Source organism: Myotis yumanensis, unplaced genomic scaffold, assembly GCF_028538775.1.
Source record: "Myotis yumanensis isolate MYYU_CA2020_CCGP unplaced genomic scaffold, mMyoYum1.0.hap1 SCAF_1, whole genome shotgun sequence".
Classification (NCBI taxonomy): Eukaryota; Metazoa; Chordata; class Mammalia; order Chiroptera; family Vespertilionidae; genus Myotis; species Myotis yumanensis.
The window spans coordinates 135,994,162-136,012,453 of record NW_027223752.1 but is presented as its reverse complement, the minus strand read 5'-3'; the positions used below and the strand labels follow the sequence as shown (position 1 = coordinate 136,012,453).

Here is an 18,292-nt window from a genome sequence, read left to right as displayed (position 1 = left end):
TATCAAGTACCTGTTGAAATCCTGCCTGCTGCCTCATCTTTACATATCCTATATAATAAAAGCCTAGTTAGTGTCACACGACGTTGTCACAAGATGGCTGTCACAAGATGGAAGTCACGAGGTGGCTTGCAGGGGAGGGCAGTTGAAGGTGATGAGGCTGGCAAGGTGGGCATTTGGAGGCAAACAGGCTAGTAGGAGAGGGCAGTTAGGGGTGACCAGGCCTGCAGGGGAGGGCAATTGGAGCTGACCATGCCTGTAGGGCAGTTTGGGGCGATTGGGCCAGCAGGGGAGGGCAGTTGGGGGTGATCAGGCTGTAAGGGGAGCAGTTAGGTGTCAATCAGGTCGGCAGGGGAGCAGTTAGGGTGCAATCAGGCTGGCAGGTAGAAGCGGTTAGGGGCAACTAGGAAGGCAGGCAGGCAGGCGGTTAGGATCCAGCAGTCCCGGACTGTGAGAGGGATGTCCGACTGCCGGTTTACCCATATTGGAGAGGGTGCAGGCTGGGCTGAGGGAGCACCCCACCCCTCCATGCATGAATTTCAAGGAACGGGCGTCTAGTTAAAAAATAAAATGGAACTTTACTGTTTTCTCTCTACTTTTTCACAAGTTGTGGATATTAAGAATTAATAATGACTTCTGAATCACTTAAAATTTCAAACACTTATACGCATTAATGCGAACTGTTCCATCTATGTGGCACAGAAATGGGACAATCTGATGAAATGCAGTTTGAATAGAACTCTTAACCAAGGCTGTAGTAGAAAAATGGAGTATGCTAACTATAGAAGTAACCAAAAATATTCTCTGAATTAATATTTTTAACTTCATTGAATTAAAACTTTAAACTTTGATTTACACTTTAAATATAAGTTCTAAGTTCTAATTTTGAGTTTGAATGTGTAAGTTTGAGATTTCTGAATTGACCACAATTCCAGTTCCTTTCCCCTTCCTTTCAGAGATATGTCATTAGAATTAAAGGCATAAAAAAGCTACCCAAAGTATAAGAACAAAACAGAGGAAGCACACTTTAGTGTCTAAAGAGAGTGACTGGAATAGGGGTAAGAAAGCCAGTTTGTCTTACAGAACCCAAGGCAGGCTCAGAATGCAGACCCCAAATTCTTGCAGTGTAGCCCTGTTACAGTAATAAGTTTAGTTAGTATAAGATAGTATAATCAAATTTCATTTCTTTATTAGAGTGAATTTTAAACTTTACTTAGAAGTGAAACTTAACTTGTGTGTGTGTGTGTGAGACCCTGATAAGTAACTTGTAATGCCCTGCAAGCTAACTCCTGTCCAATAACTCCCAGCATGTTAACTCCTGATAAGAAACTTGCAACCTCCTGCGTGTGCATCCTGATAAGCCCAGAAGGCCACCGGAACACACTGGCAAGAGACACTGAAGAAGCCTGTTATAGTAATAAGTTTAGTTAGCATAAAGTAAACTCCATTTTTGTATTAGCATAAGTTAGCATAAAGTAGACTCACTTTGTATTAGCATAAGTTAGCATAAGTAGACCCCATTTTATTCTTAGACCAAAACTTGTAAACAACTCCAAAAATAAGATGTATGTATGATTGATAAGCTGTGAACATGGTCACAACTTTCCTGCCTGAGTGTATACCTAGATAACAGGGCGGCACCAGTGTATGGCACCCGATATGAGACACTGAAGACGCCCAGCTTCAAGGATTTAAGGAGAGCAAATCTGGTGAGGTTTAGACGCTTGTCTGCCCTCCACAGACAGAACGCTCTCCTCCCCCCGAAACTGCCGAACTGGAAACTGCCATTCTTGCTCTGCCTGAGCCCAAACTGCCAGAGGCGCCTCTCTTCGAGTCAAGAGACCGAGCTCATTGCTGCAGCGTATTTTTGACGACCTCCGTGTGTCTCCTCTGTCGGCGAGTGTCTCCGGGTGGCCTGCCAAGGACTGAAACCCATCAGCTCTCTGGTAAATAAACCTGTGTGATTTCTTGCATTGTTTATCTCCTGTGTCTCTCTCTCTCTTCTTAGTTTTTGGTTAAGCTCGGCCATATTAATTAATAGTAAGTACCCTCTGACGTTTGTATTGGTATATCCAAATGAAACGAATTGGGTCACCTGTGCTTATGTTCCTATAGATAATTGGAACAAGCCCTGAGAGTTAAAAGTTCCTGCTCGGGGGAGAACCAAGATGGTGGCATAGGTGAATGCCTGTATTTGCTGCCTCACACAACTACATCAAAACTACAACTAAAAGACAAAATGGATATCATCCAGAACCATTGGAAGGCTGGCTGAGTGGAAGTCCGACAACTAGAGGGAAAGAGAAAAGCACATCTAGACTGGTAGGAGATGCAGAGGGGCGGAAGAGCAGAGGTACGGAGGCATGTGAAATGGGCTGGCAACTGGGTATGCTGTTGTCTTTTTCAATTGGGAGGGAGATACAAGCTCCCGAAAGCTCTGAAATCCAGTGATGGGCCAGAATCTGGGGACCCACACTCATACGAGGAGAACCCAAATTGTCTGGCATCAGGTCGGAACACGAGGGCGGGTTTCTCACAGAGGTGCTTGCAGCGATCATTCTTCCTGCATGAAGCCGTGGGACACAGAGACCCAGGAACCTAATGGGGCAAGGCTGATGGGCAACCATTGCTGTTTGCACCACCCTGTGATTCCCTGAGACCACACTCCACCCAATTTATAACCTCACCCAAGCTGTGCACAGAGGCTTTTGCATATGAATGGCCTGACCTTTTGCAACCTAATCTAACAAACTGCAACTGGGTCTAAGAACCCCAGAGCTTCCAAAGAAGGCCTAAGGCTCCTTAGCAGCCTGCACTGCTTCACAGCTGCACTCCATGTGGGAACCTCCAAACCCCAAACAAAGAGGAGGAATCTGCAGATCTCATTGTAGCTTCTGCTGGCTGGCCTCAGGCAGTGGCTGACTTTGCACCTCCTTGGAAATCCAAGAGCCAGTGTACACAGTGGTCAAAGTGAGATCACACCAGATTAAAACCCCACAGATTCATAAGAGACACACTCAGGGAGCAGACTCAGTGAGCATCAAAGCCTCACTGAAGCAAGTCCTGCTTCATAAGGTTGTCTCCAGCACAGCAGTTCTCCTACTGTACACTCAACTGGTCATCACAGCCGACTGGCCTGGAGGTCAATTCCTTCCAGTGATACCAACAACAGTCAAGGCTTCACTAGAACAAAACTGTACACAAAGCCCACAAAGGGGTGCACCAAGAGTGTCAATCACAGGTGAGTTGGGTGTTGAGTCACTGGGCCCTATAGGACACCTGGCACACAAAACCACTCTATCAACACAGGGAAGTAGCCAAAATGCAAAGACAAAGAAACATGTCACAAACGAAAGAAATGGGGGAGAGAAAACTACTGGATACAGAGTTCAAAACCATGGTTATAAGGTTACTCAAGAATCATCTAGAAACCTTTGAGAAATTTAGAGAGACCATTAAGGATATGAAACAGGATCAATTAGAAATTAAGCATACACTGACTGAAATAAAGAATAATATAGTGAGATCCAACAGTACACTAGAGGATCCCAAGAGTCAAGTCAAAGATTTGAAATATGAAGAAGCTAAAAACACCCAACCCATAAAGTAAAAAGCAAAAAGAATAAAAAATATGAAGATAGTGTAAGGAGCCTCTGGGACAACTTGAGATATACCAACATCTGAATTATGGGGTTGCCAGAAGAAGAGAGAGAGAAAGATATTGAAAACCTATTTGAAGAAATAATGACAGAAAACTTCCCCTAACTGGTGAAAGAAATACACTTACAAGTCCGGGATGCTCAGAGAACCCCAAACAAGAGGAACCCAAAGAGGACCATACCAAGACACATCATAATTAAAATGCCAAGAGCAAAAGGCAAAGAGAGAATCTTAAAAGCAACAAGAGAAAAATAGCTGGTTACCTACAAGAGAGTACCCATACAACTGTCAGCTTATTTCTCAACAGAAACTATGCAGGCCAGAAGGGAGTGGCAAGAAATATTCAAAGTGATGAATAGCAAGAACCTACAACCAAGATTACTCTACCCAGCAAAGCTATCATTTTGCATTGAAGGTCAGATAAAGAGCGTCACAGATAAGAAAAAGCTAAAGGAGTTCATCACCCCCAAACCAGTATTATACAAAATGCTGAAGGGTATTCTTTAAGAAGAGGAGGAAGAAGAAAAAGGTAAAGATAAAAATTATGAACAACAAAGTGACAACAAATACATATCTATCAACAAGTTAATCTAAAAATCAAGTCAATAAAAAATATAATGAATAGAATAAACTGGTGAATATAATAGAATCAGGGACATAGAAAGGGAGTGGACTGACAATTCTAAGGGGCAAAGGGGGTGGTGGTGCAGAAAGAGACTGGACAAAAATCGTACACCTATGGATGAGGGCAGTGTGTGTGGGGGGGTAAGGACAGAGAGTGGGTACTGGGTAGAAAATAGCTATGGGAGAAAAAGAGGAACAACTGTAATAATCTGAACAATAAAGCCTTATTTTAAAAAAGGTAAATAGTACCTTTATTGTGGACAAATCTGGCAGACAGAATCAGGGCCATAGAAAGGGAGTGGACTGACAATTCTTGGGGTGAAGCGGGTGGGTGGTGCAGAAAGAGACTGGAAAAAATTGAACAGCTATGGAGGAAGACAATGGGGGAGTAAGGGCATGGGGTGGGGTGGAAACAAGGTAGAGGGGAGCTAACGCGGGAAAGAAGACGAACAACTGTAATAACCTGAACAATAAAGACTTATTTAAACAAAAAAAGAAATAATGAAATTCTGGAGTAAATATGAAAAAAAAGTATGCTCACACCTTGTGTTTCCAATCCATTATAATAAAGAGGTAATATGCAAATTGACCCTCACACCCTCACATCATTACAAGATGGCCGCCCCACGTTGTCACAAGATGGCTGCCACAAGATTGCTACCCCCATGTCATCACAAGATGGCCACTCCCATGTTGTCACAAGATGGTTCACAGGGGAAGGCAGTTGAGGGTGAGATCAGGCTGGCAGGGGAGGGCAGTTGGGGGTGATTGGGCCAGTAAAGGAGCAGTTAGGTGCCAATCAGGCTGGCAGGCAGAAGTGGTTAGGGGGTGATCAGGATGGCAGGGGAGTGGTTAGGGGGTGGTCAGGCTGGCAGGCAGAAGTGGTTAGGGGCAATCAGGCAGGCAGGCAGGCGAGTGGTAAGGAGCTAGCAGTCCTGGATTGTGAGGAGGGGGATGTCCCAGATTGGAGAGGGTGCAGCCGGGCTCAGGGACAACCCCTGCCACCCCTCAGTGCGTGAATTTTGTGTACTGGGCCTCTTGTTAGATATAAAAAGTCAGCCAGGGACCACAACACAGCTGAAGGAAGCCAAAAAGAAAGATAGACCAAAGCAGAATGGTAATCACAAGTGTTGTAGAAGTTACGGAGAAAAAGAAACCATCATTCACTGCTAGTAGGAACATAAACTGTACATCCACTATGGAAAAGTGTATGGAATTACCTCACAAAAACAAGAATAGAATTACCATATGACCTGACAACCCCTCTTTTGGTTATCTACCAGAACAATTGAAAAACATTTATTTGCAAAGATATATGTTCATTGTAGCATTATTCCTGATGGCCAAAACGTGAAAATAAAGTGTCCTTCAGTAAATGTTTGGATAAAGAAGATGTGTGTGTGTGTGTGTGTGTGTGTTCATGTGTGTATATGGTGCTACTACTCAGCCATAAGAAAGGAGGAAGTACTGCCATTTGTCACAACATGGGTATTATATGCTAAATGAAGTCAGACAGAAAAAGTTAAGAAGCATATGTTCTCACTCATATGTGAAATATAAAACTAAAACTCAGACATAGACAACAGTATGGTGGTTACCAGAGGGACGGGGTGTGGGGGTAAGTAAAGGGTAAAGGGGACCAAATATATGGTGAGGGGAGATTATTTGACTTTAGGTGGTGGACACACAATGCAATGTAGCGATCATGTATCAGAGACATGTACATTTGAAATCTAAATAAGGATTTTAACCAATGTCACCCCAATGAATTTAATTTAAAAAATCTGAACTCATAAACAAAAAGCAAATTGAAAGCATTTCCTAAAATCTACATGCTAAGAACATCATATTTCTTAGTTATTACTTTCATAGAACAATTTAGAATCTGTGGTATCAGCAAATGAGTTGTCCTATCTATACTAACAACAGGGTAATATGCTAATTAGACCAGACATCTTCCACATGTCTGTCCTGACAAAGCCGGGGACTTGGCTGGCCTGTAAACTACCCCAGGACCCTTGCCTAGGCCAGCCCCACCCCCAGTGAGGACCCCCCCCATCCTGACTGGAGATTAAGTCAGCTTTCAAACCACCCAGGCCCCTCACCCAGGCCGGCTCTGCCCCCAGTGAGCACCCCAACACAATTGGGGTTGTGGCTGGCCTGTAAACCATCCTCAGCCCCTTGCCAAGGCCATCCCTACCCCCAAGCAAGGACCCCCACCCCAACTGGGGGCATGGTCAGACTGTAAACTGCCCCAGACACCTCACCCAGGCCAGCCCTGCTCCCCAGCGGGGACCCCACCCTGATCAGGGGGGTGGCCAGCCTGAAAATCACTCCAGGCCCCTAAACCAGGCTGGCTCCGCCCCCAACATGGACCCCCACCCTGAGCAGAAGGTGTGGCCTGCATGAAAACCACCCCAGACCCCTCACCCAGGCTGGCTCTGCCCCCAGCAGGGAACACCCACTCTGATTGGGGGCATGGCCTTCCTGCAAACTCTGGTGGCCCCTTGCCCAGCCATCCCTACCCCCACAAGGGACCCCCACTCAGATTGGGGGCAGGGCCAGGTTGCAAACCCCACATCCCCTGCCCCAAGGGCCCTTCCACCCTGCAGGCATCACCAACCTGATCCGGGACCCCCTTCAGGGCAGGCCAGCTGGCCTCCACCCATGCACCAGGCCTCTATCCTATATAATCAAAGGGTTATATTGACCCAAATGGCAGTATGACCAGAATGACTGCTGGGCCAGTCACTATGAGGTGCACTGAATACCTCTTGTAGTCCCTTCCCCTGGCTGTCAAGCACCAATCACCTGATGGCAAACGGGGTTCGGTGGTAGTGGGGGGCAGGACTGGCTGCGGGAAGCTGGGAAAGACGGCCCTGATCGCAGGCCAGGCCTAGTGACTGTACCCGTGAATGAATTTCATTCGCCGGGCCCCTAGTATAAAATAAAACGGTAGTATAAAAGGAAATAATGTGAGTGATAAAATTCAGAAGCAAAAATAAATAAATAAATAAATTAATTAATTAATTCATCAGTCTTCCTTTGGCCAGTGATGTTCAGTAGTTAGAGCATTGTCCTTTGCACCAAAAGCTCTAGGGTTTGGTTCCTAGTCAAGGGCAAGTACCTGGGTTTTAGATTCACTCCCTTCCCTGGTTGGGGAGCATTTGAGAGGCAGTCAGTGGATGTATTTCTCACATAGATGTTTTTCTCTCTCTCTCTCTCTCCTCTCCCGCTTCCTACCTCCCATTCTTCTACTCTCTCTGAAAAGCAATAGAATACTATCTTCAGGTCAGGATTAAATTTTTCTCTATATAAAAGCCTAACAACTGGAACAACTGGAAGACTGGCCGGTAACTATGATGCGCACTGGCCCAGACCTTGCAGATGGGGACCTGACATCCTCAAATCTGGTTCACCTGCACACCGGACCCAGACAGGAGGGAGGAGGGATCCCGATTCCTCATGGAATTGGCGGTGCCTTAACCGTGCCTTACTTGCTGCTGGCAATAAGGGGGGGCTGGCTGGCCAACTTCCCAAGGTCCCTCCCTCCTGCAAGCCCCCCCCCCCCCCCGTCGGTCCGAAACACCGAGGGACCCCACCTGAGTACGACTCTGTACACCAGGCCACTAGTAAACAAACAAATAAATAAATAAATAAACTTCAGAAAAGCAAAACATTGCATTGGTAAAAGAATGAAATGCTATAAAAAATGACAGGATATAAGAGAACACTATCAATTAAAAACTAGATAAACAAAACAGAATTATAAAGTATTGGTGGCCCTAGCCACTTTGGTTCAGTGGATAAAGCATTGGCCTGCGGACTGAAGGGTCCCGGGCTTGATTCTGGTTAAGGGCACATGCCCAGGTTGCAGGCTCAATCCCCAGTAGGGGTCGTGCAGAAAGCAGCCAATCAATGATTATGTTTTATCATTGATGTTTCTATTTTTCCATTCCTCTCTGAATTCAATAAAAATTTTTTAAAAAGGAGGTTGGTGAACAAAGTCAAGGAAATCTCCAGGAAGCAGAAAAAGACAAAATGGGAAATAAGAAGGGAAAATATTTAGAGATTTGTCCTGGAATATTGGTCTAAGAGTTCCAATGTCTGAGTAATGGGAATGTTAGGAAAAAGAAGGAATAAAGATTGTATAAAAGAAACAAAAATATCCCCTGAAAGTAGATAAGACCTGGAGTCTTGATGGCCACAATAAAATGAAAAGGTGCATACCAAACATACCATCAAATTTCAGAATCCCAGGAATAGATAAGCTTCTAAACATTTCCAGAGAAGAAAGGGTGGAGGAAATTACTGAAATTGCAAATATACAGTGTATCATACATTGCCAATATATTTGAGAGCAACACTATAATGAGAAAACAGTAGAAATGTCTTTAGAACTGCAAAACTTAATTTCAACCTAGAATTCTCTGCTTTGTTAAGTAGGAGGCATTTCAGAGAGGCTAGATCTTCAAACAATTTCTGCCCATGTATCCTTTCCCAGGAAAAAGTGCTTCAGTGAAACAAAGGAGAATAACAATACAGAGGAAAACATAAACACGGGATAAAGATTTTCAACCAGTGTACCACCCAGCACACTGGTGTGCAGCAAGAATGTTTACAAAATGCAATACCTGACTATTTGGGCAGGGGCATTGACCTTTTCCCTTACATTGTCAAATAACAAAATGACAACAACCAACACCACAATAGATGCCAAGAGTGAATGAATCACAATTATACTTTTTTTTTAGATTGGTAAAACACACATTTTTTTAGTGTGTCACAGAATTTTAGTCATTAGTTTATGCATGCCATGAGATGAAAAAGGTTGAAAATCGCTGATCTAAGAAATCGGGGATCCAACATAAGAGAGCAGTATGTGAGATCCCGGATGACTTTAAAGAAATATGCTTCAAAGCAGACACAGAGCAGGCCTTCAGAGAACAAGTGCATAGTAGAGGAGGATAACAAAAGGCTAGGGAGATGGCTTCCAATAAGAAATGGAACAAATGTGGTCAGTACGTGGAAAATATTTTTGACAGGCCTGTGACAAATGTCACAGCATGTTCGGGGAAAAAATAGAAAAGAAGAACTGAATACACTAAAAAAAATTAATTCCACAACATAAAAATGAAAACTTACTAGGTATTATGTTAATGTAGCATAAATGTAGAGTTTTTGCCAACAGTCATCTTTCTCTGCCAAGTTATTAGATTGTTAGATATAAAGCAGTTATTTCTGAAATCAGAGAGACCAGCCTACCTGCTGCCTTTGACTACGTGAGATCATGTTGACGAGGGAGAGGGGTTTGGATTATTCTGAAGAAGTGTAGCAGTGCTCAAATTTCAGTAATACAGGGGGTCCCAAAAATGAATACACATTTTAACAGATGATAACTCAATTTTCACTCCTTTTCAGGTTTAATTGATTCAAAATAATAGGTAAAGTCAGACTATGCTTTGAATAAAGAAAACTTATTCTAAACTCTGACTAGACTTTTTTTAAATGGGGAGATATATAACTGGCAATAGGTGACAAATTGAGGGCACACAAATATCGACTAAAATATTAATTCTTGACATTTGCAATTCCACTACTTAGTTTTGTTAGCAGTGCCTGGACCAGAATGGTCATCAGTTTGAAAACAGGTATTCACAAAATTTTTCACTTCTGTAGATTCTTTCAAATTTTGAAAATGAACTATCTTATATAATAAAAGCCTAATGTGTAAAACGACCAAACGGTGGAATGACCAGTCGCTATGATTTGCACTGACCAGCTGGGGGCAGGCACTCAATGCAGGAGCTGCCCTCTGGTGGTCAGTGCACTCCCACAATGGGAGTGCTGCTTGGCGGCTCCCACAGCGGGCCTATCCCCACAAGCTTCACCCCCCACCAGGCCCTGAATCACAGGCATGGGGCCTCAAGTAAGTTAATAAACACCAACATTCATGCAGAGTGCGTATACATTTTTTGATCAAAAGAATGAAGGGTATACAAGAAAAAGGCACAGCCAGAGAAATAGATGGCTCAATGGTAACAAACAATTGCATAGCTATGATAACAGAAACACTGATTCAGATTTATTAAAAACCTTGATACATGTTGGGAGAACAGAAGGAGAGAAATAAGACCACACTGGAGGGAGAAAGCTAAGCTTTCAGCTGCTAAAACAATAAGTCAATAGATAACACAAAAATTGCCTTAGCTATTATATGGTTGTTACTTTTGTTAAAAAACAAATGAAAAGTTAAGGCACAAAATTAAGGCAGATCTTTATATCACAACCATGTTACTGACATTTAACTTAAAGGTCAGGACCCCTTAAAAATGACCATTACTAAACCAAAACTTTCCTGCATATGTAAACCTGTTAATTAAGGTAACAGAAGTGATTAAGAAAATCTTCCAAAACAGGTTCATGCTAATGATACTGGACTCAATAGATTTTTAACAATTATGGTAGACAATTTTAATTCAAATTATTAATTTCTTACATAACTTTTCGAGTATGTACTTACGTGGTAGAAAAAGTTGTTCTTCCTCTTTTCTCCAACTAAGAATAAAAAGAATTAACTGATCAATCCTGATACAAATGCCACAGAAAAACATAAGTTACTGATTTTCTGAAAGATTACTAATATACAAAACTAGAGGCCCAGTGAAGGAATTCGTGCAAGGGTGGAGTCTGGCTGGCCAGGCCCCAATCAGGACAGATGTGGGCGGGCCTGTTGAGAGGAGGAAAGGGCAGAAGATTGGCCAGCCAGCCTGCCCTGACTGGGGCCTGATTAGGGCCAAGCTGGCTGTCGGGAGGGGCCATGGGTGATTGGCCAGAAGGCCCCACCCCCAATTGGGGTGGGGGAGGCCAATTGAGGGTGGGGCCAGCTGTGGGGAGGGGCTGGATGTGTGGGGGTCGGTGATCAGGGGCAGAGCTGGCTGTGGGGAGGGGCCATGGGCGATCAGGGTGGTGGTGGGTGATCAGGAGTGGGTTGACTGGGGATTAGAGCTGCAGGAGGTTGGCTGGCCAGCCCCTTGCCCTGTTGGGGAGGGGGAGCAATCAGGGGCAGGACCATCTGGGGGGAGGAGCTGTGGGCCACTGGGAGTGGTGGGGGCCCAGCAGGGGTGGTGCGGGCCTGGGGTAGGGGCTGCAGGAGGTTGGCCAGCCAGCCCCCCCACAATCTGGTCAGTTCACTGGCCACAGTGGGTGTCAAAACGACTGGCCTGATCCCACCCGTTATGGTGTTCTAGTCGCTGGCTTTTTATATATATAGATAAGACCAAATTTTATTCCATTTCTTTTATAACTTCCAACAAAATTTAAAATTTAAAGCACCTGGCAAGATGAGTCCCATAAGCAGTATCTTAAAACTAAGTTTTACACTTTTGACCTAATGGATATTCTGTTTTAGGTACAAATAAAAGTCTCTCATGTCCAGAAGGAAAGGGCAAAGGGCAAAGCCAGAGGAGAAACTTGGCTAACAAAAAAGCTTATCTGTTGTGCCTCTGAGCCAGTACTCAGTCAGAGTTTCCACTTCTACATGGATACCCTCTGTACTTGAACCACGAGGATCTAACAGTTGAGGGCTCTAAGAACCAGTTTCTGGCCAGGCACCTGCAAGCATCCTGAACCACTTAGGTAACCACCTAGAATATTTTACTAAGAAATTAAATGCATCTCTACTCAACTGCAAAGTAACCTATCCAATTTAAACTTTAAAATGATGCGGCTAACCTAAGTAAACAAGTGTACAACACACAAAATCGTTTTGTTCCAATAAAGATCTGAAGAAAAATAAAAGCTCCAAAGAGGGTCTTGGGCTGAACTCTGGTTCCCATTCTGCCTCCTTTAACATGGGAGGGGCATCATAGGCACACATTCCTTAGGACTGAGGAGAGGGGCATGGGATAGCACTTCCTTTACTCTCTCACCCTCTCTCTACAGCTGAGCAGCCCCAGGCTCTGGAAGAAACTGAGAAATGCAGCAATCCTAAGCAAAATGATCAGCTCCAGACAGTCATGCACACAGGCCATGAAAACACATGTTAAAACCCCCACTTTGTATTGAGCTGCATGGATTCAAATAAAATGGATCCTTCCCTGCCTGTACTACTGCTGTCACAATCAACAGAAAGCCTCGATCCTTGTGCCTTTTTAAGCAAGTAAACTCAATTGAACATAACATTAAGGAAATAAGCAGGCAAGCAGAAGCATTAAAGTCCTACAGTTCTGGTTCTTATCCTAAAACAAACAGGACACAGGAAATGGGCATAGTTGCACGTGCTCCTGCTAGGCTTCTGGGGAACCCCATAGGGCTCTGTGCCTCTGAGGTACTCTGGCAGCATTACATAGGGGAGAGAGTTTGAATAGCTTCAAATTCTAATGTGGGACAGGATTCTGTGCTTGAGCACTATGTACGATCACAAATTCAATCCTCATACATAAACAACTGAAATGTTTTTTATTTGTTCAAACAAAAACCTGTGACCTCAATCCTATCTTGACTTACCGATCATTTGACATTTCTTCCGGAAAATTGTGCCAGCCCCAGGATGGCCAGAAGGGATTAAACCTGAAGGAAGAAGAGAAAAGGCATACAATTTTGTTGACGAGAAAAATTCATAATTTAAAAAATAGCTACACATCAACTTATATCACTTACTGTAGGGAAGACTTTTTTAAAAATATATTTTATTGATTTTTTTACAGAGAGTAAGGGAGAGGGAAAGAGAGTTAGAAACATTGATGAGAGAGAAACACCGACCAGCTGCCTCCTGCACATCCCCTACTGGGGATGTGCCCGCAACCAATTACATGCCCTTGACCGGAATTGAACCTGGGACCCTTGAGTCCGCAGGCCGACACTCTATCCACTGAGGGAAACCAGTTAGGGCATGGGAATACGTTTTAAGTAATGGTAATCAGCCAATTTTAGTAAAGGCAACAATATAAAAATTCTACTCAGTAAATTCAAAATTGCAGAATCTTGCTATACATGTGCAGTAAAACCCGGCTATGTCTTAGACTTTTTTTTTAACTTGCACCTAAATAATCTATGGATTATTTAGGTGTTTCCCCACTTCTACTTATCAATTAGAAATATAGTCAGTCTCTTTCACACTGATATTACCAGCACATTTCAGAAACAGTGTTAAGAAACAAAGTAAACTGTGGCCAGTTACTGTCAGATACCTGCTATTACATCAAATATGCCCAAATCATGAGCTATATTTGGCAAATGTTCTTTACCATTTGGCTAATTCTAACTCTATTCACAAAATGAACTTATTTAGTTAGCTGTGGCTTCCTTGGGGCTATTCATCGTGGCACGTTTAAAAGGACAGTATAAAAGCTCAATGTTTTAATCTACGGGGAAACTTTCACGACAGTGACTTTTTATACTTTCATCAAAGTGATTTTTTTCAATCTTTATTGTTCAAAGTATTACAGATGTCCTCTATTTTCCACAATTGTCCCCTTCTAGCCCACCCCCAGGCCGTCACCACCCTATTGTCTGTGTCCATGGGTTATGCATATATGTGAAAGTTTTCACTTGCATTCTTTGCTTGATCTAGTCCCACCCACCCACCCACTCCAGCCTTCCCTCTGAGATTCATCAGCTGTTTCATATTTCTATGTCTCTGGACCTATTTTGTTCATCAGTTTGTTGTTGTTGCTGTTTTAGACATAGATGGAGTGGTAATAGTTGCTTCTGAGTTGTATACAATAATATCAAATGGAAATAATCAAGACTGGAGCAAGTTAAATAGGCTCACTTTGTGGAGAGTTTATAACATATAGGCTGCATTCTAAGGAGTGCTGTATGCATCACCAAATTGAATTTGGCATATCTATCACCAGCATGTCAGCCTCTCCTGTTCAGCAGCTGGTTACACATCCGTTCACATCTCTAAGTCTCAGTTTCTTCATCAGCAATAGAAGTATATACATGGGACTTGTTTGCAGTTAGAAGGACCAAATGGGCTATACATGGGAGTGAGCTGTAAATCTTAAATATATAAAGGTCCTATTTTGGTCTCTCATCCAACACTACCCATCTACTAACTGGTTTATAAAACCACTCAGACAGAGGCTTACCTTATAGCACCAAACAGAGTGAACAGAAAATTTCACATGTTCTCACTTGTTTTGTGTTTAAAGGTACAATTCATTAATTCATGTAAGTTGCTCATTTTTTCATACTATTTTAATATACTGAACAGGGAGTACTTTTCAGTTATAAAGACATAGCGACCATCCAGGTGAACCCCTAGGCTTAATTATTCTAACTTTTAAAGAAATTAAAAGCTCAACTAGAGTTTCAATAGAATAAGAGCTATGGTGTGTTTTCTCTATGAAATAATCTCTACCATTTAAATGAGAAAAAAAAGGGCCAAAGAGGCTTTAACATCTTTGTAAATGTATCTTTCCTACTTCACAAATCACAGTCTTCATTAGCTATATTTGTTACCCAGAATTATTTTAAACCAAGTACCATATTTCCTCTCTTCTCCCTCTCTCCTCCCACTTCTCCATTCCCCAAACCCCTCTTCAGGCATCTGGACTTCAGAACTTTGACCTCAACATTCTTACAGTTAAACAGGAACCTACTGGCAGTACGGGAGACGATGAGGACAAACCTCCTTGCCCACAATTTTACATCTTAACTGCCAAGACTTTATGTTACAAACTAAAGTCTACATATGTGTGTTCTCTTTAGAAACTTTTGACCAACACTCTTGTGAACCATCCCCGCTCCTTTAGGACAAACAATGTGACAGGGAAGTCTGTTAGGTCACTGAAGGAAGACTGAGGAAATTTTGTGTCAACGTGGACATATCAAAGTAATCAGAACTCCCTGGGTTCTGCTATAAGTAAAAAAACAAACGAGCAACTATTCTCTGTAGGACTGGCAGTAACATTTCACATGATTCGAGAAATTTTGAGTTCCCTCTCCCACCATTTCCTTCTGTGTTCAAATTATAAGTTGGAAGGAAGAAATAGCTTCTATCCAGGCAACTGAAAACAGCCAATGTAATAACACTATATAGGTTCTATGTCGGTTATCGATTTTGAGTTTACCTAACAACCCCTAAAATCTTTGCAGCAGAACTGTTCAGAGTATCAACTGTCTTAACAGGTGGAAACAAGGGTATCACTGGGCCCTACCTGATTCCTTCACTAAGAACCAAAAGGCTAGGTAAGGACAGGGAGATGGGATGGAACCTTGGAAGTTGGGATGTTAAAGTTTTCACTGAGAAAAAGGAGAGAATATACCCACAATTCTTCCTGGAGTCCCAGGAGACACTACAGAGAGCCAGGAACAGGAAGGGCCAACTGGAGTGTCTCAGGCTGAATGGGGATGGAAGAAAGAACTGGGTATTTGGGTACTGAACAGGGAAAGAAACTGGCCAGACATGACGGGGGAAAAATAAAGGATCGGGATGCCAGAAAGAAGGCAAGGAGGAGTCTGAGATGGTGCCCATCTAGGGGGTCCTGGGGTCAGCAGAGCCCAGAGGTGTGACTGAGATCAGCGAACCCCTGCCACCCCTTACCTTTGGGCGTTTGCTGGTTACTGAGGCGCAGCACAGGGTGGCATTTGCAGAACAGGAGACCCAAGTCCTCATGTGCCCAGGCAGCTTGAGTCACCTCACAGGCATCAGACTCAGGGTGCGGATTCACCCACTCCAAGCTCTGGCCCACCTTGGGGCTGGCATTGGGCTTCAGGCAGCAGCTGAATTTGTTCCCCATGAGGAACCTCTACTCCTGCTGCTGTCACTGCCTTCACTCAACAGTCCCCCTAACCACCCCCCGCCCCGCCCAACCCCCAAAAGGGCAAACCCAGGGGCCCCCGCCGCCCCCGCCCAGCTGTCAGCTGCTGCCGCCTCCACAGAGTTGACTAGTCTGTGAGGACAGCCAGCAGTCTCACGTATTTAAAAGGTGTACTGATCAGGCAACTGCTGAGAATCACAACCACTGCAAGAAGAGAGCACAGCCGAAGCTCCACTGCCTGCCACAGCTGTTTCTCAACTGAAGGCAGGGCTCCTGGCGGGCCCCAGCCAACCAGAACACATTCTGTGGTCACCTGGTTACGAGGGACCAATCACGGCAGCGTTCCCTCCACGTGCCCACCTGGCAGGGAAGGCAGTGGGTCAGAATGCTGGTCCTCCCTGCCCTGTAGGCCCTCTATCCCCTCTCCCAGCGCACTAATGTGGCCCAGCCTCGGGCTCCAAACAGCATTTCCTAAACACACTTAAATGTTGTCAGGAGGGCAGGAAACCTGCAAATGCCCTTGGCGATGGCAAAGAAGTGAATACATTTTTCAGTTACTGTACACGTTTTGGAGAAAAAACAGAAAAAAATCAAGAAGAAAAAGACGTGTACAGTAATTGCAAAATGTACAGACATTTAGAAACCGTTCAATCAAATAGTTGTCCCCCCAAAGGACCAGAGGGAGTGTTTTCCTTTATTAAATGAGTAGGAGAGAAATGTCATCTCAAAAAATCAGGGAAACAGAGATTATTAATATTCAACAGTATAAGAGATATGTCTGGTGACAAGAATGAGCAAGATGTTAACATGTGGAGACCACAGTGGAATGGGAAATGACCTGATGAACTTCAGTTTCTTATAAATAGCATCTAGTTACATCCTTAGAACCTGGATGTAACTGGATGCTACAATAATATTATTGTCTAAAGTCCTAGGAATGTCATTAGATAGCATTTTGGATGGCTCTTGGAAGCTTGAGACAACACTGAAGATTATATTGTAAACAGTGCCTGCACTTAATGACAGAGAAGCACACAACAAAACTCAGACTTCAACTGCCAGACATTTAAGGGTTTCCCTCCAGGCCCCAGAAACCTAAGAACAGGTGCTCTTTCTGAGGACTGCGCCCCTCATCCTGCCCTCCCTTCCCAGGATCAGCAAGGAGAAAGCCTGTGACAGAGGGCATAAGCCTGTCCCTACAACACCTGGAGCCCACTCTCCCCACCTCCTTCTACTTTTCTGACAGCGCCCCAAACATTGCTGCCAGATCCCAGAAAGCCAGGGCCTGGTGCTCAGGGTAAGGCATCCTGTTGCCATAGTGTCTGAGGCTTCTCCCAGACAGGCAGGCTCCATGGATGCAGGTGCACTCAGACCTGGGAAGGAAGGAGCCACCTGGCCTGCCTTCCATCTCCGCACCTCCACCCCGGAGAGCGGGTGTCCATGGAATCCGCTTGTGGGCTGGAGAAAGGGGCACATCCCTGCCACATCAGCCTCTGCCAGACTCCTCCCATTGTGCATAGGACCCCGCAGAGCCGATCCCAGCAGCAAAGCGCCCAGCCAGGAGGGCAGCAGCGTGGACACTGCCACCTCCCAGAGACCACGCCCGACCTCCAGGGCCAGGGTCTCCAGCCTTCCCTGAATTCGAATCCACAAGGACCAGGTGCCCTGAGCCTAGGACCCCCTTCCCCAGGGAGGACTCAGTGTAACCCGCGCTGGTCTTCCCACAGCACAAGGCAGACTGGGCAGGGGCTCAGCACACCAGGAAGGCAGGCATGTGATGGCTGGGGGACTGGGCAGCCTCAGGGAGCCTGGCTGCCAGGTGGGGACACAGCTGTGCCTGAGCGGAAAAGCAGGTGAGTGCACACCCGGTGGGCAGGCCCAGCCTGACAGGGCCCCTGTGCTCTCTGGAGGATGGAGCTAACCCTCCCATCTCCTCAGTAAGAGTCACGCTCCCATTTCCTGAGGACGGGACAGGAAATCTCCACGTGAGACCTGGACGCCCTGGTCCTCCCTCCATGTGGGGTTTGACCAGCTTTCCAGCTGACTTTGGCAGACATAATCCTCAAAATTCATGTTTTCTAGAAGTGAGTCTTTAGTTAGGAAAATTTGCTGCATGCTGCATGGCCTTTTCCGCTGTTTCTCTTCCCTAACCCCTTACCTGTCCACCAGGTTGGTTCAAGCCCGCCACACTGCGCACACCTTTCCCACTCTCTCTGCCAGCCCCCAGAAAGGGCCCAGGA

The 18,292-nt window shown here is 44.7% G+C and overlaps 1 protein-coding gene across 1 annotated transcript in view; it reads right to left on the bottom strand.

The window, feature by feature from the left end:
• The window catches only part of LOC139016085 (cyclin-Y-like protein 1), a 40,409-nt gene extending 24,378 nt beyond the window's left edge, over nucleotides 1-16,031 (bottom strand). The window contains exons 1-3 of the mRNA XM_070423720.1: nucleotides 15,836-16,031; nucleotides 12,790-12,852; nucleotides 10,805-10,839 (exon numbers count right to left, since the gene is read on the bottom strand). Of these exons, the coding sequence (XP_070279821.1) occupies nucleotides 10,805-10,839; nucleotides 12,790-12,852; nucleotides 15,836-16,031 (294 nt within the window). The remainder of the gene's footprint in view (nucleotides 1-10,804; nucleotides 10,840-12,789; nucleotides 12,853-15,835) is intronic.
• Nucleotides 16,032-18,292: the final 2,261 nt, after the last annotated feature.